This window comes from Perissodus microlepis, chromosome 7 (assembly GCF_051167445.1).
Source record: "Perissodus microlepis isolate ML-2025 ecotype Zambia chromosome 7, ASM5116744v1, whole genome shotgun sequence".
In the NCBI taxonomy this organism is placed as follows: Eukaryota; Metazoa; Chordata; class Actinopteri; order Cichliformes; family Cichlidae; genus Perissodus; species Perissodus microlepis.
In genome coordinates this window covers 4728397-4755436 of record NC_140467.1, presented here as the reverse complement: position 1 = coordinate 4755436, position 27040 = coordinate 4728397, and the positions used below count along the sequence as shown (strand labels likewise).

At 42.2% G+C, this 27040-nt stretch overlaps 1 protein-coding gene across 3 annotated transcripts in view; it reads right to left on the bottom strand.

Annotated features, from left to right (window-relative positions):
- Positions 1–456: 456 nt before the first annotated feature.
- The window catches only part of osbpl5 (oxysterol binding protein-like 5), a 58917-nt gene continuing 32333 nt past the window's right edge, over positions 457–27040 (bottom strand). For all 3 annotated transcript variants that reach the window (XM_084932947.1, XM_084932946.1, XM_084932948.1), the window contains 14 exons: positions 17832–18045; positions 14250–14434; positions 13656–13737; positions 12646–12744; positions 11324–11420; positions 11056–11154; positions 7150–7247; positions 6944–7033; positions 6381–6517; positions 5905–6084; positions 5188–5314; positions 4839–4953; positions 4640–4742; positions 457–2237 (listed from right to left, as the gene is read on the bottom strand). In XM_084932947.1, coding sequence (XP_084789073.1) covers positions 2102–2237; positions 4640–4742; positions 4839–4953; positions 5188–5314; positions 5905–6084; positions 6381–6517; positions 6944–7033; positions 7150–7247; positions 11056–11154; positions 11324–11420; positions 12646–12744; positions 13656–13737; positions 14250–14434; positions 17832–18045 — 1762 coding nt within the window. In that variant the 3' untranslated portion in view covers positions 457–2101. The remainder of the gene's footprint in view (positions 2238–4639; positions 4743–4838; positions 4954–5187; positions 5315–5904; positions 6085–6380; positions 6518–6943; positions 7034–7149; positions 7248–11055; positions 11155–11323; positions 11421–12645; positions 12745–13655; positions 13738–14249; positions 14435–17831; positions 18046–27040) is intronic.

The following is a 27040-nucleotide window of genomic DNA, read 5'->3' as shown; positions in this document are numbered from 1 at the left end:
CATAGTTACTATCACAGATGCGACCCAAAGTTTTTGGTACCCCTCCCAAACACAATGAAGCAAAGAAATCTCTTAAAGGTGAAACTGACACCTTGGTTTTGATTTGTGGTGAGATGCATCATTTTAAATATGCTTTACAGTAACAAATTAAAGGAGCTGCGCTCACAATGTGCGTCACAATTTGCCTTTTCCTGACCGAATAAAAGGCTTTATATATTTGAAGGACCCCCCTCCACAGTCATTTAAAAGATTAGCATGTAAAAGATTTATCAGGCTGACAGCTCAGCCTAGTTACATAAAAGGAAGTTGCTTTGCAAATGTGATACAGTCCCAGTTGAAATTTATTTACCTACATCAACATCGCCCTCTAGTGGGAGAATTGCAAATAAAACTATTTTGCAACACTGAATATCACTGGATATGGTTTTAAATATTAACGAGAGGTAGAAGCAGAGGCAGGGTTAAAACATTTTACTGTAGTGCTACAGTAGTCAACAGATATGAATGAAAACAGGCAATCATCATGTTTTCATCACATTGTTCCATATGACAAAAAAATCTGGCATGTAGAATCCCACAACATGGCAGCAGTGTAGAAAAGAGGATAGTAATGAAAAGAAAAACAAATTAAGGTTTAAATAACAGCATTCAAAGAGTCGACTTCCTTCTTCTGCTTGTCCGTCATCTCCTGCTGTGCCGATTGGTACTGGTGATGAGGCTCAAATTCAAGGACTAATATACCAGTAAAAAATCAACATCAGACATGGCTTGGTTTAGCGTGGCCATACAAGCGTCCTCGCTCTTGTGTGCTCCATCACACGGACACACACACATACATGCACTCACACAAATACATATACAAAATGACAAACCTACACAAGCCCCGGGAGATCGATTGTCACCCCTGGTCTCTGTTGTCCAAGCTGATTTAGATTAGGAAAATCAAAGTTAATCACACAATAAATACATTCTGAAATCTCTTTTTGAAATAGACGGCCTGACAAATATATACAAACTGATTAAAAGATTAAAAAAAAGAACTCATTACTAAGTGTTTACATCTAAAACAGTCACTTGAACATGTTGAAGACCAAGATGCACACACAAACCCCTTCTATTAGGCCAAAGTATTAATTATGTTTTCCTCTCTCTCTGTCTTTACTCCCTCTGTTTCATCCTCTGCATGCTTCTTCATGTAACTGATTGTACACACTAGTGTCATGGTCTAGACCAATAGGTGTTGTCCTATCATCCCTTCAGTTACCGCACTACAGGCACACAAATATAAAGACACTCAGTTTGGCTCTCAGCCCTGCCTCGTTCCAATTCTCCTTCCTACAAACAGAAGCAGTGCTGCCTGTAAACAAGTACTCTTTGTCCTTTCGGATTATAAATACTGTTTTGGTAAATGCATCATCAATAAAAGACGAGACGGAGTGCATTTTAGTGTACACCGATACAAAACACACAATTGCACTGTGAGAAGAGTTTCCTTCTTCATTTGTATTTCTTCTGGTTGGTTTTTTTGTTTTGTTTTTTGTTTTTTTCTTATTTTGGCTTCAGCATTAAGGCCCAAAAATCTGGAGTGTTAGGGAAGAAGTAGTTCAAGTGGTGATCTGCCTGTGCCCAAAGGGCCTATTGTAGGTACAGACAACACGTGTACAGGCACACTCACAGATAAACAGTATTGCAGGGGAATATAAAAGACACTAAGGAATGGTGAAACATCCTCTCTGTCATTTGTTCTTACTAAATCATTCTGAGACTATTCTCAGTCGTACATTTCTTCCTTTATTTGAAATCTTCTGAACCGTGCTCGTCCTTCATTCCTCCTCTCCTGTCCAAAGTGCTTGGGTGCCGGTGCTCTTTCAGTCTGGCTACACTAGGGGGTGCCGTTTCTCTCTGCTGATGACTGACAGGCGGTGGCTGTGTTTATTGCTGTAAGGTCCAGGCTCCTTGAAGTGAAAAGAAAGGGACAAAGTTGCCCTCCCAGCACTGATCTGAGGTCCCTGCCCTCCTCTGTTAATTAGAGTTTGTGCTTTTCAGAGGGCTCCGATGCCAGATCAGTGCCAGTGGGAAACTCCTTCCTCGAGGAGCTGGCTCAGGTGAAGACGTAGTTGAGGAGGAGCTGGGAGAGGAGCAGAACGCAGAGGATGAGACACTGACGGCCTGTCAGCGACACGCTGTCGTCTGTTGTCCTCTGACGAGCCATCTGACGACTCAGAGCCACCAGGTTCCTGCAGGAAGACAAGGATCAGGATCAACAACTGTTTGAACGAATTTCAACAGGAATTCATAAAAACAACATGAATCCCAGCCTACATTCCTCAAGATGTCCCAGGGTGACTGAAGTCGGAAATAATACATATTCATTTAATGATTTTTTTTCTTAAACATTTGCTTAACTGTGGTTTAGTTTCTGAATACTTTAGGAACACCCAAGTCGCTCTAGTCACATCCTGCATACGTTTTAAGGGTCACAAGCCAAAAACTAAATATGATAACGATGAATGAAAATGCAAACACCTACTAAAAACAAGCATAAATGCCCTTTTCCAGCATTCAATTCCAATTAAACTATATCACAGCCAACTATGCTTACAGCTATTTGTTGTGCCTGAATCATCACTACATCTGTCAGTACATAAACATCTACACGAGTGCTCCAGAGAGGTGTATCACGAAACAAAACTAATGGTTAGCAAGCATAAAATCTCAGTTTCTGTGCCATAAAAGTGGCTCTCTTTTCCTGGCTAAATCACCATGGTAATTTGCATGTACTCATTTAGTGATGGAGAACATGTGGAACTGTTCTTAATCCCCAGTTCTAATATGCTGCAGTCTCTTTTATACTGCAGGAATTGCAACTACTAGAGGAAGTTTAGTAAGTTAAAATTAATTTCACTTAAGCTGTAATGTTTAAAGTCGTCGCTGCATTAGAAATAAACACCACCAGTAAAACATAACTTCTACCACTCTGTGTTCTTTCTTATTTTAAGAATTTCTTGTGTATGTTTGCATTTTACTGTAAAAATCAATATAAAAAAAACAGAAAACATATAATATTATCATCATAAGCTGATAATGTTTGATTGGAGTAGGTGGAACACAACAGTTCTGTACGTGGGATTCATTAGATAACACTAAGAAGTGAAACATTAAGAATAGTTTATTAAAGCAAATATTAGACTCCATTAACACAAATAGTTACACAGCTGGACTGGGACTAGACTGTTGCCAAGCAACACATTAATGTTTTCCAGAACAGCAGCTTGCTCCCCACACATTACTGCCAGTCAGCTGTGTTGTATCGTGTGCATTTACGTGAACCTTTCAATTAACTGTGCAAACAGTTCTGCAGCAGCTTCGGATGCACGTGTGCTTCTGTTGAGTTACAGCTTCATCCGAACATAACTTGTTTCATCACTTCCTGAGCTCCTTGGATCGCTCCTGTAGCATTCAGCGGTTTTTGTTAACATTATTTTTTTATTTTATTTTATACATCGCTTTTGTGTTTATTTAAGGCAGCTCACCTATTCTTAATCACTGCTATGAGCTCTGTTGCCTTAAGTCTTGCATCACATCATTTCAGAGAGCACTGGCTCTCAGGCTGTAGTTGATATGAGACATGTGAGTCCGGGTCTCTTTCCCATTCTTTGTAACATGTGTTGTAGCTGGTTTACTCTCGGGAGGATTGGTGGTGGATCGCAGCTGTTGGCCTCCTGGGCTTTTTGACAAGGTGGAATTTTGCTCACATATTTTTTTGAGATGGTACCAGGTAGAGGGTGATTTACTTGATTCACAAACATAGTGCTCCCTCTCATTTCCTCTCTTTTTCCCGTGGATGTGTATATGTTGGTTGCTACAGTTTAAACCTGTTACTATCTGAGACAGTCTAATGACATGTTGTGACTAAGCTGTGTTACGCGTAAAGGCAAAGTCAATTACACTGTGCTGTACATTTACTACTCAAATGACTTCAAAACCAATCTGCTTACATCTTTTTACAGGGTTGTTTTCTCTTAATTATACAACCTCGCAGATGGGGACCAGATATAATTAACATGGTCTTGGCATATGGTGTCCCTTATGCAAAGAGGCTAGTGCAGGGGCCCAGGTTCCAGTCTACCTCAGGCTCTTTGCTTTATGTCACTGCCCTGCTCTCTCCCCATTGTCCTATATGCCAGTGGTCCCCAACCTCCGGGCCACGGACTGGTGTTTGGTACCAGGCCCCGAGATTTGAGGCTCTCTCTGTGAAATTTATGGTTTGTTTCCCTGGGTCTTTTCCCGTGTGTTATGAATAAATCTTCTTTTTTTTGGTACCGGTTTTATTTTGTTATATTTATCCGCGACAACTTAACCTCCTAGGACCTGACATCCACATATGTGGACATCACAATTTGGGTTGTCTAGACCAAAATACAAAATTTTGCTCTACAAGGGCCTGATATCCACTTACGAGGACATTATACTGCCACTGTTCTATCAAAATTTAAAATGAATGTCCTCATATGCGGATCTCATTTCTCTCAGAAAGAAAAATCAAGTAAAAAATTCAAAAAAAAATAAATCTGGTCATTCTTTGTTTTTACATTCATCAGGTCCCAATCAGTCTAAATAGTAGTTGGTTTACTCTCACCTCTGGATATCCTGCTGTGTCTTCTTTATAGATGTGATGGAAGCTTCTAACATGGCAATGTCCTTTATCTCTTTACTGCACCGGGCACACTGATTAGAATAGCCTAGGTACATAACAGACAAGAGACCAATGATAAGACACCAGAAGGTTAGATTTATTTAGCTATTTTATTTTGGGGAGGGGGTCACATACACCTCACCTTCATTGTCCGAGGACTCATGTGTGGGTTCCGGCGTAGTGCTGCTGCTCTCAGTGTTCTGGCTGCAGCTAGACGGCTGACTGCTCGCCTTCCTATGCTTCCCATTAACCTCAGCCTGAGAGGAAAAGGGCAACAAACTTCAATTCGGAAAATTCCCAGCATACTGCACGCTGACACAACACTGGCTATCTGGGTAAACTGCAATGAATATCAAGTGGCTAAAAATAAGGGGCTTATCACGCTTGTCAGTGACATTGCAGCAACAAAGTATTAGTATGAAGAAAGAAGCTCAGAGATCATTCTGATAAAATGTCAGTGAAAGGCTCATCAGTAAATATTTCAGTTTAACCTTCTGACTGGCCCAGCTGTGGCTGTAGGAGAGTCCGTTGTGTTGTCTCTGGCTTTTCTCCTGCGTCTGAATCACGCCATCCTTCTCAAACTGAACAAAACAGCGCTCAGGTTCCCACGGTCGCGTGCTGTAAAAATAAACCAGTGGAATTTAAACTTCCTCACATCCTTGTTTGCTTGTCCCCACTTGCTGATACCACAGTGCTTGTAGGTCTTCCTGCAGCCCCCAACCATCGTATTCATTACAAACGGAGATATGCATGAGCGTGCATGAAAGCATTTGCGAAACAACAACCAAAGGACTATAAATACTATAAATAAACTATAAACTGCTGTACTGCGTCATGTCTGAGATATGGTGAGCTAGATCACAGTGACTCATTTGATTTTTTTCCTGTTGTAACGTTTATTACAGTAATTAGCAACAACCTGTGACTGACCAGTAACCCCTGTACCAATTTCAGTACTGGTGTCCTGTATTATATACCTCATAATACTCTTACTCTCATTATATATAATATAACTGTTTGTTATATTGGCACAAACTAAAGCCAGCTTATCTCAGGTTTCAGCACCTGACTATTTCAAGTGACATGTATTGTGGCATATCAGTATTTATTCTCACACCATTTCTGACCCCTTCCTTCACAGGTCGCCTTTTACTACACTTATAACCTGAATAAAAAAGGCCCTAGTGTGTGTGTGTGTGTGCTCATACTCCATGTGCTTGTAGGTCCACTCAGAGGTGACAGAGTGCGGATGGAAAAGCTGTGGAACCCAGGGTTTGTCTCCTCTCTCTCTGGTGTCTCTCCGCTGAGCTTCCTCCAATACAAACTTCTCCTGGGTGGCACGCACTTGGTCCCTATCCATGATAGCACTGGTCACATGCCGCCACAGTCTGCCAAGAGCATATTACAATCAGATGCAAATGGGGAAAACACACTGGCCAATGAATTGTCACTAAAAAGTCAAAAGCAATTGTGTATAATGAGATATAACGACATCCCAGCCACAACCTCGTCTGGATATCTAATAACGTCTGCAGTTAAAGGTTCTGAGCATTGGGTCACTGACACATGTTAAATGGAAGCCACTATTACAGTTATCAGTTATCATGCTAGCACAAATGTTTTGCATTTGTTTACTCAATAACACTCAAATTAAGAGTTAACACAGATGATCTTTGTGCTTTACCTTTCGGACTCAAATTCTCCCTGCTGGTCTAACTGGACCACTTGTCTCTTGAGGCGACCGCTGCGAATTTCTGGACTTGGGTTCCACAAAATCTCCTGCTGGCCTGAGCGCTTCTCGTGAATAAATACTTCGTTGTCCTGAACAAAAGTTTAGCCCTTTTAACGTTTTTTTTAAGTTAATTGACCACAACCATCCATAAGACTCTACATAAAAATACATTGCCCTTATTTTCAATAGAACCTGGAATCTACCAAGCTAAAATCTTCCCAAGATTTTAGCTATTCCCAAAAGATCCCAAAAAGTCATCTAGAAAACAAAATAACAATACTGAATTTCTTTACTTTTGCTTTTTGATGCTCAAAGCCACTGTGAGAGCAATACAGAGGAGATCATTTACTTTATGCACCTTCCAGCTGCTCCTAAACCTATGATTATCTATTTTGTACTACAGAGTATTACTAATTACTAATTGCTAAAGAGTGGTGTGTAGTAGCAAATGATGCTGAAAGATGTATTCAAGCTCCTTAGACTTCATACGAGATCAAGAGGATTAAGGTTCTTACCCAGTGTCCATCAACAGTGGCCAGTACTTCCTCTCCGACAAAGATCTTTCCATTGATCTGATTTACAGAACCAGAACCTCCAAGAAAAGGCTGAAGTGAACAGAATGAAAATGCAATACCTTTACTAAAACAGCTGTAGTGCAAACAGTTGACTAGATAAACAACCAGTTAAACAAATGTTTCATTTCTTTTTTCTGAAAATATACCTTCAGTTTAAACTCCAGCTCTGCTACGCATTTGGTTTTCTCACACTCAATGGTAACTTTCCCTCCCAGCTCTAGTGTCATAGTGCCGTACAGAATCCCTACGAGAGAGAGACAATATTGCAGCATCAGATCAACAAGTTCAGCAGAAGGAAATTCATAAATTATTGGTAGAATTTATCATGTAGGCAACTGCAGTGAGTGCATTCCTGGGAGACAAGATGAAGGAAACAATTTTAAAAATCCTGAAGCAGACCCAAAATAAAAAACTTAAACCTGCCTTGATTTATATATCTCACCCATCATCCATCTCGAACTCTGACTGTCTGCCATATTAGAGTTCGTGCTCACAGCGAAGCAGAGCTTCATTTGATTTCCAGTACATCAGACATATTGGCCAGAACAGATGGCTGTAATATTTACAGCCCACACAGATTGTGTCAGTTTGGTCAGATTTCATTGTAAACACGGTAGATGAGCTTGTGTTCTAGCCTCCTGTCATGTGTGTGCTGTTGCAATGATTGGTAAATTATATTGTGAGAATGAGGAGCTCAAACAGAATTGGCTACAATCAGCGTGGTACAACAGAACAAAAATCAGAAGCAACAAAAGGTATTATTTTCAGACAATACAGGTCATTTGTTTGTGAATTCCACTTCTGAAACCCAACTTATTAGATGCCATGCACATTACAGATCCACTAATATCCACCAGTGCTCACTTATTCACACTATCCCAACTGATCTGTAGACAAAGTTGAGCCTTGAAAAACTGGAGATGATCCAGTATCTGTGCTTATTACAAAACTATAAATTACTTAACATCTCATATCTTCTTTGATTTAACTGCTTATAATTATAATCGCACCATAAGTACCGAACATATTCTAACCATGCACTTGGATGACTCAAGGTTTGTGAAGGTGTTCTTAATTTAAATTATCAATAAATAACTGGACCCTTTACTAGAGATGGACCGATCCGATATTACGTATCGGTCCGATACTGACGTAAATTACTGGATCGGATATCAGAGAAATAAAAAATGTAATCCGATCCATTAAATATCACAAAAACCACCTCACAAAACTTGCGACACGGCATAACTCGGCTCATAACCGTAGCACGTGGGAGCAGTGTGCTCACGTGATAGAGCGGCTGTGTGTATTTGTAGCCTCACTACCAAACCAGCATTTCATCTCCGAGGAAGTGATCCCAGAGAGAAGTAAAGCAAATGTGTAAGTTCATCTCTGAATGTTTGTAAATGTTAAAGCATTCCCACGTTAAGCTTAACAACCGATATATGGAGCGACTGCCTCTTCTCTCTCCCTCCCTCTCCTGTTGTTACTTCAATCATGAAACTGCTTAACGATCAGCTGATCGGCTTTTCTGTCGCGAGTCCGTCTCTCTTGTTTGTTTTTGGTCCACTTTGCACCAGAAAGAGGAAACCAGCGGCTGAACAACAGCAGCACGTTTAAGCTTGATAAGCTGTTGCTAGAATTTATTTAATATTACTTTCTAGACCAGGATCCTTTTCTACGCAGCTGATGGCTGGTAACTGTGCAGGGGCGGATCTAGCAAAGTTTAGCCAGGGGGGCCGATAGGGCATTAACAGGGAAAAGGGGGGCACAAAAACATACTTTTCTTTCTTATTCTCATTTAAAATGTCTAGCTTTTAATAAATAATTATCTGAATCTTACACCCAAAGTTTTAATCTGATCTAAAATGAATAGAAGTCCATTACTGTATATAGTAACTGTTAAGTCTAATATACCCTAGTAAGCTATAGTACTTTTTCCTTTGGGAAGATACCATCTGTGCAGTCTGCAGTTCTGTTGAAGAAAGATGTTGAATCTATTTAATTATTCTTGAAAAATAATTTATTTCTGTGCATTTTTTTTCACACTGCATCAAATCAAATTGTCGATTAAGCATCATGAGGTGGAGGGTGGGGGCTGGTTCTCTATTTTTTTTTGCTGGGAGTTTGCAACCCTATTAGTTAGGTTGCTTAATATTTCTGCTAAGTACTCTTTAAAATACCAGAATAGGAAGGATGGAGTAGGTTTAAGTTTATTAGATTGATCAGTATCAAGACACTTACAAATGTGGATTGCACAACACTGGACATTATATTTCTTCATTTCCATTTAATACTTGTACATAGGGATGGGTATCGTTTAGGTTTTATCCGATACCGGTGCCAAACCGGTACTTTTGAAACGGTGCCGGTGCTTAAACGGTACTCAAACCGGTGCTTAAAGAATGGAGAACACAAAATTGGTCCAAAAACCTCTCATGTTCAGCTGTTTTTTTGTAAAAAGATAACAATGTTAGCCTTTTCTGCAACTATGGGGCATATATGGTATCATTCTTGGCTGGAAGCAGTGCTTAAACAATGGAAAAAACACAAACTTTGTCCAAAAACCTCTCATGTTTAACTGTTTTCCACTTTTTCTTTGGTCATCTTAGCCTTTTTGGCCAGGGTGAAGGGAGCATCTGCCATCAAACAAGAAGACAGCCGCATGTAGCTATGATGATATTTGCTAGTTCACCTTACATGCATTAATGTAATAACGTGGTTAGCCTACTCAACGTAAATTACACACGAACAACATTAAGCTACTCACGCAGAGAAAAACGGCTGCTGCTGCCATCATCATCCGTCATCAATTCCACTACACTGGCAGGGCTAGGGGCCAGGACTCTACTCTTCGGGTTTTTGGGGGATGTTGCAAACTCCGCGTCCGATAACAGGCACCACACCCGCAGTAGATGTGCGCGGTGTGAGGTCTCGCAGTAAGCTATTAAATACGGCGCATTTCTCGGCTTTAAAAAAAAACCGCTATGCGTTGCCAGGTGTTTTATCGGATTTGAGGTGTTACCTCCTTTGACAGTATCACCTTAAAGCACTTGTTGCAGGCTGCTGAGTTTGCATATTTTGCTGTGAAGTACAGCCAGACTTTTGACCGCTTCGCCTTGAGCATTTTTAATCTGTAGCTCTGCTCTAAAAGAACGTATGTACCTAGACCCGCCTACTATCCTCGGAAACGTAAAATGATTGGCTAGAATCTAAAGTGTATCACAGCTCAGGAAAAAAAAAAGCACCGAAATAAAGCACCGAAATGTGCGCTGCTTTTCGGTCTGGTTACTACCGTTTTTGACAGAACCGGTGCCATCATGGCACCGGATACCGGTACCCATCCCTACTTGTACAGCTGCTGTTATTGTATATATATATTTATATTTCTTCATACATTCTTATATATTTCTATACTGTGTATTTGTGTATTGTGTATTTTGTTGTACAGTTATTTTATTTTCAACTTTAATTTTTATATTTTATTTATTCCTTCCTACCCTTTTTGATTTTCATATTTATTTCCTATCTTATTCATAGCCTTTTTTTTCTTTAGGTCACGAGCAGTTGTGTAAGCATTTCACTGCATATCGTGCTGTGTATGACTGTGTATGTGACAAATAAAATTTGAATTTGAATTTATTGCTGAACTATGAAATATTTTGGGTGCAGTGTAATTTTTACATACAGGTATAACAGAATCGCTTTAGTGTTGTTGGTTATTTAAACTTGAGTATGAACTTATACAAAATGCAGCAAGATATAAAAAAAAAAAAAAAACTGTTTTATTGATTAAAAAAAACACTATATCGGATTCATATTGGTATCGGCAGATATCCAAATTTATGATATCGGTATCGGACATAAAAAAGTGGTATCGTGCCATCTCTACCCTTTACCACCGCATATAATTTTTGGCACTGAAAACATGTTACTTATTTCCAAAGAGATGTTGTGGTATTAAGAAGATTATGGAAAGATACTGCTAATACTAACATAGCAACAAGGACATGGAACGATTAGTGGAGTAGAAAGTAATGCATATTTATTACCTTTGCAGTGAGCATAGGGCATGGTGATGACATACTCCTCATCCCTGCTCAAGAACAGCAGCCGGGCTTTGCCATCTAGAATAGCTGAAAGAGAGTTACCTACAAAAGCAGGAAAACAGAGAAATATGTGGTTAACAATGCTTCTCATAGACTGGGCTTCATTGTGACGGTGTCCTTGCATGCCTTTTTATAACCGTACACATGTACTGAATCCGTACCGATCATCTGGCTGAGACAAATGAATTAGATCGTGAAATATTGACTGTACCATAGAATTTGGACTTGGCCAGGATGCTTCCACTAATAGAAAATCCATCCTTCCTATTGCAGACATAAAAGGCAGAGATGGGTGGATGGTGCGACACCTGGCAGAGGACAGAGAGAGAAAACGAAATCTGAGCAGCAAAGCGAGGCAAAAACTGTGAGATACTCTCTGGCCAATGTTCCCTCTAAGCTGCGCGTGCGCGCAATTGCGCACTGCTGGCACGGTCTCTGCGCACAGAAAATCTGCGTTACGCACAAAAAAAATCTAACCTGAATTGAAATTAAAATTAAAACTTTAACAATTCTGTTTTGCAGTGTTAGTCAGTAAGTGACAGTTGTTAGTGGTTTAGGGAGGGGGAAGTTTTAGGAGTGACGGCGGTGTTTTGAGATGTGAAAGATTTGCGACATTTAGCGCAAATCTTGTGTAGTTAGTGTGTAGTGTAGTTTTGTTGTGCGTGTCAGAACAATGAGGCGACTGCTGAATGTTACAGGTATTACAGGAGTGATACATCTCCTGTTGTCAGGCCTGTTGTTCTCCTTTATCTCATAGTGGACAGAAATTATTTTTTGGAGTGGCACAAATAATTTGTGTGGCATCAAATTTGAAGCAGAACAGCTGATTGTTCTGTAAATATTTTGAAATGTTTCTTTAAAAAAAACACCTTGGCTGCATTTTTAGGTAAACAGCTGCAAAAAACTTTGTTGTTTGCATAACTCAGTTACTTTTTTGAAGAAGTAACTATATAATTAATTGCCCAATATTGGTCATTATATACTGTATTTTGCAGACAGAGTTACAGGACTCTCTCCCAGACCACAGACTCATAATACAAGTCAGAGCTTTATTTAAAAAAAAAAAAAAAAAAAAAAGAAAGTTGTGTTTTCAAAATTGGAGTTCAAGTTATTTTTACTTCCAATAGTGTTAACATACTACACAGTTCATGAACAAGATTTTTTTTTTAATTTTCATTGTAAGTGGGCTAAAGCAGTTAATTAAAAGTAGTCTAACATAAATGTAAATGCTGTAATTTGATTATTTTAATAAACCATGTAACTTGGATGGATTCGATGCTGGTGTGACCACAGCGCACACGTCTGCTGTCGCTCACAGTGGTCCAAGGGACCGCTCAGGGAGTTTGTTCGCTCAGACACATGAAAAATTAGAGGGAACATTGCCTCTGGCACTTATTAATTTTACACTTGCTGCATTTCATAGGTGTTTGCTCAGTGTGTTTGTCGAAACAGTGTGTTTGTGCAAGATATTTCACACGAGACATGAGTCGTGTCCAGTTCTGGTTTGCCACTTATCTACGAGTCTGATTTAACCTGTTCAGCTATGTAGAAAGTGCAGCTGTTGGTCTCTGGATGGAGCCAGCAGCAGCGAAATGTCTCCCCCAGGATTGGATTGTAAGGTTTTTTCAGACCCTGTAAATGCAGACACACAGAGAAATGTTAGTGTCACTTTAAGCATCATCCAAAACAAAGAAGATTTATTTCCCAGATTAAACATCAAGCTACTTTAATTTTTTGTTATGCTACTGTTGAGCACAATTCTTAAGTAATAACTTGATTCTGTCCTGTTTCACGTAATAAGCAATATTATGGAGTGCAGCGCCACTTATCCAGAGAGCTACAACAGACAGTTCTATAGATGTCATGCAATTACTCCAGCAGCAGAGCAAAGTTTTTGTTTGGTAGCCTTATGATGAGAGCTTCTCAAGAATTTATCGGTCTACAGTTTCACAAAAGTAGTCAGCTGAAAATGTGCTGAGCAATGCCAGATTAATCGACACACATTATCTGCTGGCTCAGATTCCCAGAAGCTCTGCTGCCACAGAGGAAACAAATTTCTAACCAGTGGGAAGTGCGTCCTGACATTTTTACAGCGCAAATGGACCCTGAACAGAGACATTTGTCAAGCAGCCAAGAAATAAAGCGTTACTGAATGTCATGTTAGATGATGGTGCGCCCACAAAACTAAAAACTGCTAACACTTAGAAAATCTTCCAGTGGTACTGGTAAAGCCACATGATAAAGGTTGATGGGTTGTGCAAATCTATAACTGAATAAAAAAAGGACTGATGAGTGTCCATTCAGACTTTAAAAATTTAGGAAACACTAAATAGTTGAAGGTTTAAGTTTTTAGTGATTCTGCTCTGATTCATGGTGCATTTTATTTAATAGTAGTGATGCACTGAAAAGCTTTCACGTTACTTCTAAAAACAGGATGTCACTGTAGTCTCTAACAGGCACTGAATGGATGTGCATCTTGTCATACAGTACAGCTAATGTGATAACAGAACTATATAAGCTTGAATGGAGTGAACGTAGCTTACCTTGGGCTTCTTGTAAAAACCTGATAAGTACCACCTCAGCACCTGCTTGATCCGACCATATGCACTCTCTTCCAGTGAGGCTCTGTAGTGAAGAAACAAAAAGAAAAAAAATAAACAAGACATGCATACAATCTATAAATGCGAAACAAAAAGAATCACCTGATTTCAAAAGACTATATTTTTTGTAAGTAATGGAAACAGAAGAGTGCAGTAAATTTTAAAATACATGGCTAAATATAAAGCAAACACACCACTTTGCATTATGTGTACAATGGGTATTATAATAAAGCACCACAAAACTTGGTGTTCAATCTGTCTTCCTCTAGATTCAAGGCACGTGTCTGTACTATAGTCAAACTCGGCCCATGCTTTTGCAAGCATGTCTGGAATGACTGCAGCCACTGCGGCTGTTATGCTACCTGCAGCCACTGCGGCTGTTATGCTACCTACCTGCATGAAACTCATGCTTGTTCTAACCGTATGTGTTTTGATCATTATAGTTGAACAGCTGCAGAATTAAAGCACTTTGAAATCAGGTGATTCTTTGTGATACACCCTGTATGTTCTTAAGTGAAATCACTAAGATTTACTGACTGTGAGAGCAGATCTGCATGATAGTAGTAGTCAGACAGCTTGTCCAGGAACGAGCGCGGCTCCAGGATAAAGGTTGGAAGCACCACCTTAGACAGGTCCATGCCTGGCCGCAGCTGCTTCAGCAAGCTCCAGATCAGGCCCTTGTTCTCCTCTGATACAGTCTCCACCTGGGATGCCTCGCCAGCCTAAAGGAACATGCACAGAGGGCAGGTAGTTGTGCGTAAGTAAGATTAGAAAAGTAATCAGGATGGCAAACAGAACTGCAAGGCAAACATAACATAACTTTTTAAGATGGCGCCGGTGAGGTCGGCTGCCGTGCTGGATGCTCTGCCTCAACTTCTCCACTTTTTGCAGTTTTTCGTCACTTTTTGCTATATCTGCCATAATCTTGCATGGGCATCATGCAAAACACACAAATTCGCTACAGTAGAGACACTTTGGTTTCTATTGGTCTACAATACACGAACATTTCAATATGTTTAACTCCGGACCCAACCTGGCCAAAGGAGATCCTGAGAGAGAACAAAGGACGCGACCCTAAGCGACGGCCTCGAGGTAAACGAGCCGGCATCAGGAACAGGCTACGGGCTCGCGCACACCGCGCACCCATGCCCAGTATCCTGCTAGCCAATGTTCAATCCATCGAGAACAAGCTTGATGACCTCAGAGCCAGAATCAAGTTCCAGAGAGACATTCGGGACTGCAACCTCCTCTGCTTCACCGAGACTTGGCTGAACCCAGCGATACCAGACCACGCCGTGCAGCCGACGGGGTTCTTTTCGGTTTACCGCATGGACAGGACAATGGAGTCGGGGAAGAAAAGAGGTGGTGGAGTGTGTTTGATGGTGAACAACAGATGGTGCGACAGCACAAACATCTCCCCACTCACACGCTTTTGCTCGCCCAATCTGGAACTTTTGATCGTTAAATGTCGCCCTTTCTATCTCCCTCGGGAATTCACTGCGGTCATTGCCTGCACTGTTTACATTCCGCCTCACGCGGACTCGGACACTGCCTTATGTGAGCTACATGAGGCTCTCACACATCAACAAACACTTCACCAAGATGCCGCACTCATTGTTATGGGAGATTTTAACAGAGTGAATCTCAAACGGACATTTCACAACCTTCACCAGCACATCAACTGCCCCACCCGGGGCACTAGGACATTAGACCACTGCTACACCCCGTTCAAGAACTGTTACAAGGCTCAGCCCCTGCCGGCATTTGGAAAATCGGACCATGCCGCCATCTTCCTCATGCCTGCTTACAAACAAAGGCTAAAGCAGCAACCACCAATCAGGAGGGAGGTCGCTCGCTGGACAGACCAATCAGTGGCCGCGCTGCAGGACGCACTGGATGACGCAGACTGGGACATGTTTCGGCGCAGCTCTGATGACATCAACATGTTTACGGAAGTGGTTGTGGGATTTATCGGGAAACTAGCGGACGACACAGCAGAAAGAACTATCATCCGAACGTTTCCCAACCAGAAGCCGTGGGTGGATAAAAACATCCGCGACGCTCTGAGATCACGCACCGCTGCCTACAATGAAGGGCTCGTCTCCGGTAATATGGACCTATACAAGGCTGCGTCCTACAACTTGCGCAGCGCGGTCAGAAAGGCAAAGCGGAGCTACGGGGAAAAACTAGAGTCACAGCTACGACAGTGCGACTCTAGGAGCCTGCGGAAAGGACTGCGGACTATAACGGACTATAAACGACCAGCTTCTTCAATGATGAATGCCGATGCTTCACTGGCTGATGAGCTGAACAGGTTTTACGCTCGCTTCGATGCCGCAGCAATTAAAACAACAAAAGGCTGCGCGCGCTCGGAGTGCACCAGTGAAGAAAATGCATTCATCATCACAGAGCATGCCGTGAGGAACACCTTCAGGAGGGTGAACACCAGGAAGGCAGCAGGACCAGATGCAATCCCTGGCCGGGTCCTGAGAGCCTGCGCTGACCAGCTAGCACCGGTGTTCACGGAGATCTTCAACCTCTCCCTGGCCCAAGCAGTGGTTCCCACGTGCTTCAAACAGTCCATTATTGTTCCTGTTCCAAAGAAACAACAGCCCGCTTGCCACAATGACTACCGTCCAGTAGCACTGACTTCAATTGTGATGAAGTGTTTTGAAAGACTGATGAGAGATCACATCACTTCTTCACTTCCTGCCACCATCGACTCACTTCAGTTTGCTTACCGGACTAATCGTTCCACAGACGATGCCATATCTCACCTGCTCCACACATCCCTGAGTCACCTGGACACTGGCAGAGGGAATTATGTTAGGATGCTGTTCGTGGACTACAGTTCAACATTCAACACAATAATTCCCTCTAAGCTTTTCACCAAGTTGACGGATCTAGGACTCAGCTCATCACTGTGTCAGTGGATCCTCAACTTCCTCACAGACAGACCCCAATCAGTGAGGGTGGGAAAACAAGTCTCCCCCTCCATCTCACTCAGCACTGGAGCGCCTCAGGGCTGTGTTTTAAGCCCCCTGCTGTACTCACTGTACACTTATGACTGTGTAGCCACATCAGACACCACCTCCATTGTCAAGTTTGCTGACGACACTGCTGTTGTGGGCCTGATCTCCGACAACATCGAGACGGCCTACCTGGAGGAGATTAGGAACCTGGAGACCTGGTGCCAGGAGAATAACCTCCTCCTAAACATCAGCAAGACTAAGGAGCTGATCGTGGACTTCACTACAAAGCAGGCGAGGAATTACAAACCCCTCATCATCAGTGGCACGCCAGTGGAGAGAGTGGACAGTTTCCGATACCTGGGTGTCCACATCACTCAGGACCTGTCATGGTCCTGCCACATCAACACCCTGGTTAAGAAAGCCCGTCAGCGTCTCTTCTTCCTCAGAAGACTTAGACACTTCCATTTGCCACTGAAGGTGCTCAAGAACTTCTACTCCTGCACCATCGAGAGCGTCCTGACGGCAAACATCTGCACCTGGTTTGGGAACAGCACCAAGCAGGACAGACGAGATCTGCAAAGAGTGGTGCGCTCAGCCGAACGCATCATTCAATCAGAGCTCCCTGACCTGCTGTCCATCTACACCAAGCGGTGCAAGACCAAAGCTAGGAAGATTATGATGGACCTCTCCCATCCCAACAATGGACTCTTCTCACTGTTGAGGTCTGGGAAGCGCTTCCGCTCCCTTAAGGCCAAAACAGAGAGAATGAGGAGGAGCTTCTTCCCCCAGGCTATTCGGGCCCTGAACCAGGTGTAGGACTGGACTCTCCCACACACGTCACTATAAGACTGGACTCTCACACACATCACATCACCACACGCACCACCACACATTTCCTATAATCCTATAATTCCTATAATTTATAATCTTTATAATCTCTTCTGCTATTTGCACATTCTTTACTGTAAATTCCTAAGTTAATTTGTAAATTTTGTAGTGACCTGTAAATTGTAAATATTGTAAAACTTTTTTTCTGTCATTTAATGGTCGGGCATTGTACAGCTACAAGCATTTCACCCCCATGTCATACTGTGTATGGTTGTGTATGTGTGACAAATAAAATTTGAATTTGAACAATCAGCCTCACCTCAGCCATCTCCTCTGTGCTCTGCTCTACATAGGCTGTTGCCTGTGGCCCAGGGGACAGCTCATCTGATTGGTCCACATCGCTCTCCTCCGTCAGTCTTCCACCGTTCTCATTGGCTGCAGCGTCCCAGTCGTCATGAGCTTCGCGCTCCGATTTATCTGAAAAGCCGTCATGCTCCATGTGGTGATTTCCCAGCAGCACTGTGTCATTCAACCTAGTGAACAGATAAGCAAACAGGTTACAACTACATTAATAATAATGATAAGCAGCCATTTTATCGCTGCTGTATGCCGGCTCTTGAATAACCCTTGCAGAGGAGAAATCTGATCGCTTCTCACTGGCTTGATCTTTCACTTGTGCATTATGATGCATAAGATCAAGTGACTTTTCAAAAGTCACTTGAGCCAAAGTTTTGATGACTGCCTTGCTAGTGGAGTCTCTAAAGAACAAGAAATTACCTACCAAGAACATTACAGCTCTAAATGGCTTTGAACTGATGTTCTCTTGTATCCTCCTCACAGTTATGATGAGTACGTCTGCTACTTTAGAGACTATGGATGTTAATAACTTTGTTGACCTCAAGGGTTGACAGGACATCCAGATTACAAAGCCTCACGTCCACATATCCCACCCCTTAAACATTAGGTTTGAATTTACGTGGCTACAATAAAGATGCACAAACAAGTTAATATATAAACATGCAAGTATTGTATATACAGACAATACTCAACTACTTGTAGGCTCTGTGCTTCAGCACATTCATTTTAAAACAACAATGAATATTATAGTAAAGCACCACTGCAAATGAAACACGTGCATTTTAACAGCGTGCGCAAATTTTAAGGGCCCAAAAGTAATTGGACAATCGCCTACTAAGTATCTGTCAGCACACAATGTAAAACGGTGAGTTTTTAGACTCACTGGGGTTTTGCCAACAAGATCATTTACAAACATGTAAATCAGCAGCACTGAGTTCTATGGCACACCTGCGCTGACTTTTTTATTGCCGTCAGCAGCAACAGGATGAGGAATGAGGTATACAGGAGATTTGTGTGTGCTCGGATTCACATGGAAAAAACAGAAAAACAAACAAACAAAAAAAATCCACATTATACAGCATTTTATTATCCACGTGATGATGCATAATATCTGCCTCACTCTCAATTAACTGCTCCATTTCACTTACTGAGAACCAGATACAAGCAAAAATCCCACATCAAGAAAGAGATTCTGCTGGTGACTAAGACTGAAGATTTCACACCATTACCGACTACATAATTCCATCCATCCAATTCCCCCCAAGATAACTAATTTGATTGGTTTTTAAGGGTTAAGGATTACATTTTCCCAACAGTGAAATTCAGTGACAGAACTTGTACATGTACAGAACAAAAACAACATACAACTATCCAAACACATATGGTCTGTGCAGCAAATGCTTACACCAACCCAAAAATAAACTCGAGAAAATAATCATCTTAAACTTCATGTTGTGCCGAGTTAGTGTTTTCAAGCTGTGTGATTTTGCAATCTGCAATAAAAAGGCCCAGACCTCAGACCTGCTATCACTTAATCAGAAAAAAGGGAACAAAATAAGGAAAACGAAAAAGAAGAAAGTCATACATCAGCTTGTGAACTGTCAAAGAAGGAACGAGGAAGAAGTGAGAGTGAGGGGCGGGAGGGAGAGATTTATGAGGTTGGTAGCTAAAAAGGAACAGCCTACAGCCATTTTACAATTCAGACAGTGGAAGTCTGTGGAGTGAGACTGCAGAGTCCTACATCATGCAAAATCAATGCCAACAATTTCCAAAGCTTTGTTTCCTAACAAACATGAGCAACCGTTGGGACCGTGGAAAATAACTGCATTGTGCTGCAAGCTTCCACAAGAACATACAGTATTAGGATTGTGGTCACAGCATACAGGGAAATAGCCTGTCCAACAACAAAGATAGTTACAGGTTCAAAATGCCCCAGGGTTTGCCAAACCTGAACAGTCACATTCCAGCTAACGTTAATGTTACTTATTAATCCAAACATACCCAAAGACAAATAAGCTTTCCTTACCTCAAAGTCTTAAAACATACAAACTCTTCCTCAAGGATCAAAACACCACCAGTAAATCCAATCACAGATGCAGCCTGTCCTTGTCTCTTCTCCTGTGTGCGTGTATGAATGTTTTCACTCTACTCCCTAAAAGAAAAAAAGGTGACGCTCTGTTTCTTCGACTCTGGCAAACCTGCTTCCTGAATGCGTGTGCGCTCGTGTGTGTGCATACGTGTGTCTGTGTGCATGCCTGCAATGGCTGTGCTGCTACCGTCTCTGTCTGGGTGGTGTATGGCTCATATTGTGCTCCATCTTCCTGCTCTTCTGTCAGTCATGTGACTGGTTGGGCTTTTGTGATTGGATGGGAGAGGAATTGGAGAGGAGGTAATGCTGGGATGGATGTCCGGAGGGAGGAGGTAAGAGGAAGGGGAGGTGTGAGGGGGAATGAGGCTTCTAATGTTGGATGTAAACCGTACACAAACAGATCAGAATGAGGGCTACATAACCAATTAAACACACTTGGAGCACATATTTATACTGCAAATAGGATTTCAGCGGCAAACAGGACACCTTATGATTTCAGCTATTGATTAACTTCATACAAAAGCCCCAACTCTGCTTTCTTGTTTCACAGCAAATACTCAAAGTTTTATACTGATTACACTCTATTGTGTGTAAGCTGTGAAATCAAGCCTATCAAGTCCAATGACTGTTTTTAATAGACATTGATCAAGTCTCAGAATGCCTAATAATCATAGTTACTCTGACAACATAAATGGGAAATGGAAGGCATTTCCCACAATCCTCATTGTGGGAAATTGTGGGGGCGATCGTGGCTCAAGAGTTAGCAGTTCGTCTTGTAATCAAATCAAATCAAATTACTTTTATTGTCACATCACATGTGCAGGTACACTGGTACAGTACATGTAGGGCTGCCACAAACGATTATTTTGATAGTCGACTAGTCACCGATTAATTTTGCGATTAGTCGACTAATCAGATCATCATCCACTGGACGTAAAACTACAGCTTATTGCACCAGCAGCATCTGCTCTTATATAACTATCATTAGCTTACAGCTTTAAGTGTTTAAGGTGCTAACTAAAAATAAAGACAAGATGATAGTTTATTAAATTTTAATGAAATTTGCAGATTGTTTAGGTGAAGTTTAATAAACTCAGCCGTCTGCTCCTTGATATCTAACATATAACAGGACACCGGAGTAAATTCTGGAGCATCTCACACTTCTGATAATCAGCTGTCTGCCTGACATTTATTCAGCTGTGTAAAAACTATAACTTTGATCTCAGCCAAACCGATTTACTCAGGAACAAATAAAATACTAAAAAAAAGCCAAACAATAAAATATTTAAGTTATCTAAGTGACTTATATATGTTTAACCTGAGTAGCGAAAGACGGAGGTGGGTTTGAAGCCGGGAGTCCGGTGTTCTCACGACTCTAGTGAGCCTTGCCCCGGCTAGCTATCGAGCTAGTGGGTAACAGACGTCTCTGAAAACGTCGGAGCGCTTTTGAAAATATGTGGTGTCTTGATAAACTGAGCAGATATTTGAGGTAAACACAGCTACATTGTCGCCTGAAAATATGTTAAACGTTTATTTTGTGACCCAGAAAGAATAATAAGAGTAACATTAAAACTAACTAGCTGCCGCCATTGTTGGAAACTGAGCTGGGCTGCGCTATGAATTCTGGGACAGAGCTACTTCTTCTTCTTCGGGGTTTAACGGCAGCTGGCATCCTTGTACATGCAGTGCTGCCATCTTCTGTTTCAGTCCGTTATTACACTCTTAAATCCTACTACTTATTCCTGCGTCTTTTGTGATCTTACAAAGCTTCAAACGATGCGTCAACTATTAAATTAGTCGTCGACGATTTTGATAGTCGACGTAATCGTGACTAGTCGACTAATCGTGGCAGCCCTAAGTACATGTGAGTGAAATTCTTGTGTGCGAGCTTCACAAGCAACAGAGTTGTGCAAAAATACAATAACGTAAAACAAGCAAAATATAAGAATGGCTAAATCTGAGACTAATAAATATATGTACAATATATGATAGTATATGCATTACTGGATGTGTATACTAAATATGTTTTTCTGCGCGTGTGTGTGTGTGTGTGTGTGTGTGTGTATACATATTTTACAAATTAAATAGAGTAAACAATAAAATAAAATATATAAAAAATATACAGAGTTGGTTGAGACATGTGCAAAACAGTGGCATTAATTGGAAGGTTGCCGGTTCGAGCCCCGACTCCGACAGTCTCGGTCGTTGTGTCCTTGGGCAAGACATGCAAAGAAAAGCGTCTGGACTTCTTTAAGTTACTTGAAGACGTTTCACCTCTCATCCGAGAAGCTTCTTCAGTTCTAAGGTCAAATGGTGGAGAGTCCCAGATATAAACCTAGTGGGAGTATCCCCCCACAGAGGGACAAAAGGACCCCCTGATGATCCTCTAATCGCCTGAGCCAAGGTGTGAAACTGGGTGTGGGTCCCAATCAGCCAGAGTTTCGGGTGTGTTCATTGTGAAACCTGGCCCCACCTTATCATGCGAATTCCTGAGGTCAGATGGCCCAGGATGTGAGTGGGTGTTAAGGCGTCTGGGAAGGGATCTCAAAACTGGATTATAGATGGCAGAGAGTTGGTGTCGTAAACCCCCGCCTCTGTTCAAAGATGGTCGCTCACAGTGGACATAGATGGCTTCTTTCACTCCTCTTTCAAACCATCTGTCCTCTCTGTCCAAAATGTGAACATTGGCATCCTCGAAAGAGTGTCCTTTATCCTTAAGATGCAGATGGACTGCTGAGTCTTGTCCTGTGGAGGTGGCTCTTCTGTGTTGTGCCATGCGCTTGTGAAGTGGCTGTTTGGTCTCTCCAATGTAGAGGTCTGGGCATTCCTCGCTGCACTGTACAGCATACACCACATTGTTAAGTCTGTGTTTTGGATCACCCTTTGGAACACAAACTTGGAGTAATTAGGACCCTACACCACCGGGCAGAACATGTTCCCTCTATGTTCCCTCTAAGCCTGAAGGAAGCCTTCGTTGTATTTGAAATACAACGAAGGCTTTTACAGACAAAAACATGGCTGTGCCATGGGCTCCCCCGTGTCACCTATTGTAGCCAACCTTTACATGGAGGAAGTGGAAAGGAAGGCTCTTGGCTCTTTCAAAGGAAGAGTACCCAGCCACTGGTACAGATATGTGGACGACACCTGGGTCAAAATCAAGACACAAGAAGTGGAATCCTTCACTGCGCACATTAACGCTGTGGATAAAAACATCAAGTTCACCAGGGAAGACACAAAGGACAACTGTTTGCCTTTCCTGGACTGCGCTGTGCACATTGAAGAGAACGGCAAACTCAACATCGAAGTTTACCGGAAGCCCACACACACGGACCAGTACCTCCTCTTTGACTCCCATCACCCTTTGGAACACAAACTTGGAGTAATTAGGACCCTACACCACCGGGCAGAACATGTTCCCTCTAAGCCTGAAGGAAAAAAGAAGGAACACACACATGTAAAGGAAGCACTCAAAACGTGCGGCTATCCTAAATGGGCGTTCTTAAAGTCAGCAAAGAGGCACAGAAAAGAAGACCAGACACCAGCGAGGGAGGATAAGAAGGACAGACGCAACAACATTGTCATCCCCTATGTAGCCGGTGTATCAGAAAAACTTAGGAGAGTTTTCTCCAAGCATGACATCCCGGTGCATTTCAGACCCAGCAACACGCTCAGACAAAAACTGGTTCACCCGAAAGACTAAACGCCAAAACACAGACTTAACAATGTGGTGTATGCTGTACAGTGCAGCGAGGAATGCCCAGACCTCTACATTGGAGAGACCAAACAGCCACTTCACAAGCGCATGGCACAACACAGAAGAGCCACCTCCACAGGACAAGACTCAGCAGTCCATCTGCATCTTAAGGATAAAAGACACTCTTTCGAGGATGCCAATGTTCACATTTTGGACAGAGAGGACAGATGGTTTGAAAGAGGAGTGAAAGAAGCCATCTATGTCCACTGTGAGCGACCATCTTTGAACAGAGGCGGGGGTTTACGACACCAACTCTCTGCCATCTATAATCCAGTTTTGAGATCCCTTCCCAGACGCCTTAACGCCCACTCACATCCTGGGCCATCTGACCTCAGGAATTCGCATGATAAGGTGGGGCCAGGTTTCACAATGAACACACCCGAAACTCTGGCTGATTGGGACCCACACCCAGTTTCACACCTTGGCTCAGGCGATTAGAGGATCATCAGGGGGTCCTTTTGTCCCTCTGTGGGGGGATACTCCCACTAGGTTTATATCTGGGACTCTCCACCATTTGACCTTAGAACTGAAGAAGCTTCTCGGATGAGAGGTGAAACGTCTTCAAGTAACTTAAAGAAGTCCAGACGCTTTTCTTTGCAAGCTCCTTTGACTACGATGACCTGGATGACTGAGAACCTTCACAGATATCTTGGGCAAGACACTTCACCCGTTGCCTACTGGTGGTGGTCAGAGGGCCCGGTGGGGGTCCATAGGGACTAAGTAAAGCGCTATACAAATACAGGTATTTACCATTTGTATCCTTCCCTTTTCCCCATTATACCCAGATCTCATCAAAACGCATTTTTTTAACCACTTTCACAAGGTCAGACTGTATCCACTCACACGAGCAAAATGCCAAAACTTAGCAGAATCCAATTTTCCAGCTTTATAAACGCTGATAACATGTGAGTCACAAAGAAGGGCACAATCAGGACATGCTCAACAGACTCTGACATGTCACAACAGAAAACGCAAGGGTGGACTAATGATGGCTGTATGCCATCATATCCTGCTATTGTGCATGCTGGTAATGAGCCAGAATTATCGTTATTAGTCGTGCCCACACTTTTCCTATGGCACAATGCACTGCTTACTAAGAAAAATCTACATTAAATGCAGAGACTGCCACCAACAAAAATACATTTTTATTTTTTAAAATATAGCTTACACAACAGTTGAAGTCTATTTAATAACTAATAATTTTTTGGTTCTGGAAACTGCTGGTTATGATTCAATGATGATTTAAAAATAAACTGTCCCAAACATTGTGAAGTTATCCAACGTTGGATTCAGCAATAATGTCTCCAGAGAATCCATGTTTCTTCATCCACTGTTCTGAGCTGACCACCAGAAAGCACAGAGGCTGTATGTGACACAGCATGGAAAAAGCCAGCCAAAGAAGGTAATGGTAAATGGTAAATGGCCTGTATTTGTATAGCGCTTTTACTAGTCCCCCCTAGGGACCCCAAAGCGCTTTACACACCCAGTCATCCACCCATTCACACACTGGTGGAGGCAAGCTACAGTTGTAGCCACAGCTGCCCTGGGGCAGACTGACAGGAGCGAGGCTGCCATATCGCGCCATCGGCCCTTCTGGCCAACACCAGTAGGTAGGTGAAGTGTCTTGCCCAAGGACACAACAACCGAGACTGTCCGGGCCGGGGCTCGAACCGGCAACCTTCCGATTACAAGGCGAACTCCCAACTCTTGAGCCACGATCGCCCCTTGGGAGACCACAAATCCCAGTTGTGGTCAAAAACAGCCAAGCAATGACACATCAACCAGCATTTTATCATCCATGTGATGATGCATAATATCTGCCTCACTCTGCCTCAGTCCAATATTTCCAGTCTCTTCACTGCTTGCAAGTAGCTCTGAAAACCATGTCTGAAAAATGTAGCTCATTAAACAGTTTGATTCAAAAACTAAACACTAAACTAAACAGAGCACTATTTTGCCCCAGGTCCTAGTCCAGCAAACCTCTTATCTATAAGGTGAGATCCTGCCCTCAGTTCAGCCAAGCATACCCAGGGGTATTTGTATTTGGTATAATGTTGTGTGGATTGTGATGAATCTATGGTTTCTTATAAGCCTAGCAGAGTTTTTAAATAAGGTTGATTACATACAAGTGCACTAAAAGTGACTTTTTCCCTAGCTGCATTACAAAACTACGATAATTTAAAGAACAGACAGTTTGAAATCTCCTAGTTAAAAATGTATAGAGAATAGGCTGCCACAAACGATTATTTTGATAGTCGACTAGTCACCGATTATTTTTGCGATTAGTGGACTAATCAGATCATCATCCATTGGACGTAAAACGTACAGCTTATTGCACCAGCATGCATCTGCTCTTATATAACTATCATTAGCTTACAGCTTTAAGTGTTTAACCACTTAAGCCCCACGGTACCGGGGGCAAAAAGGAGGAGATCACGTTTAATCGGTTATAACGCGGGTTGAGAAATATAAGTCCAGACATGTGTGGTATCCACAGAAACCTCAGAATCTCAGCTAAAATATGATATAAACCATTTCTACAACCACCAAACACACCGAAAACAAGCCGTGATTAAACGAGCAGTTACGTAAATGCGCAGAAGTCCGCTAAACAAACAAAACCGAACCAGAAATTCTCCAGACTTCATGTAACCGGCTAAAGATAGGCTGGTTAGCTTCCAGGGCTATCACTGAGTCCACACACCAAGTTTCACCACGATCAGACCAAAATTCACTGAATGAACCGCAAAAGAAGACCACAAAAACACACAGCGGCGCAAATGCGCTAAGACAGAAATTGGCTTACCGTCCCGATTTCCTCCGTTATTTTCGCCGGTAGCCACGTGATTAACAGTAGTTACCATGCCTACCTAGCCGCATCAGAGCAGTTTTCCGTCAACAACCTCCATTTTAGACCCACCTACAGACACGTGACTGAACAGACGCCACATGCAGTAAATTTGGGCCCACGTGGGTTTTGGCATCACAAGGTCTGATTGGTTGAAGTGACGTGAACGTGGCATCGTTATTGTGAATCTATTGGCTCAAACGATTAAAAAGAGGTGTCAATCACGCAAATTGACCAAAAGAAACCAAAGTTACAGCCCCTCAGAGTTTAAAGGGCCAGAGGCCAATCAAACGCTCTATGCGCGCTGCAGGAAAGGGCCATTGCCATGTAAATGTGTGGTTAATTCTTCAAAAACATATTTTTTTTAAAAAAGCATGTTTAGGCCTGTTAATAAAATTTATTAATTTCTGCTCTTTAATACCTAAAAAAAATCAACTGGCATGGTGTCCAATTGTGTGCCAAAATTGGACATTTTTGTAC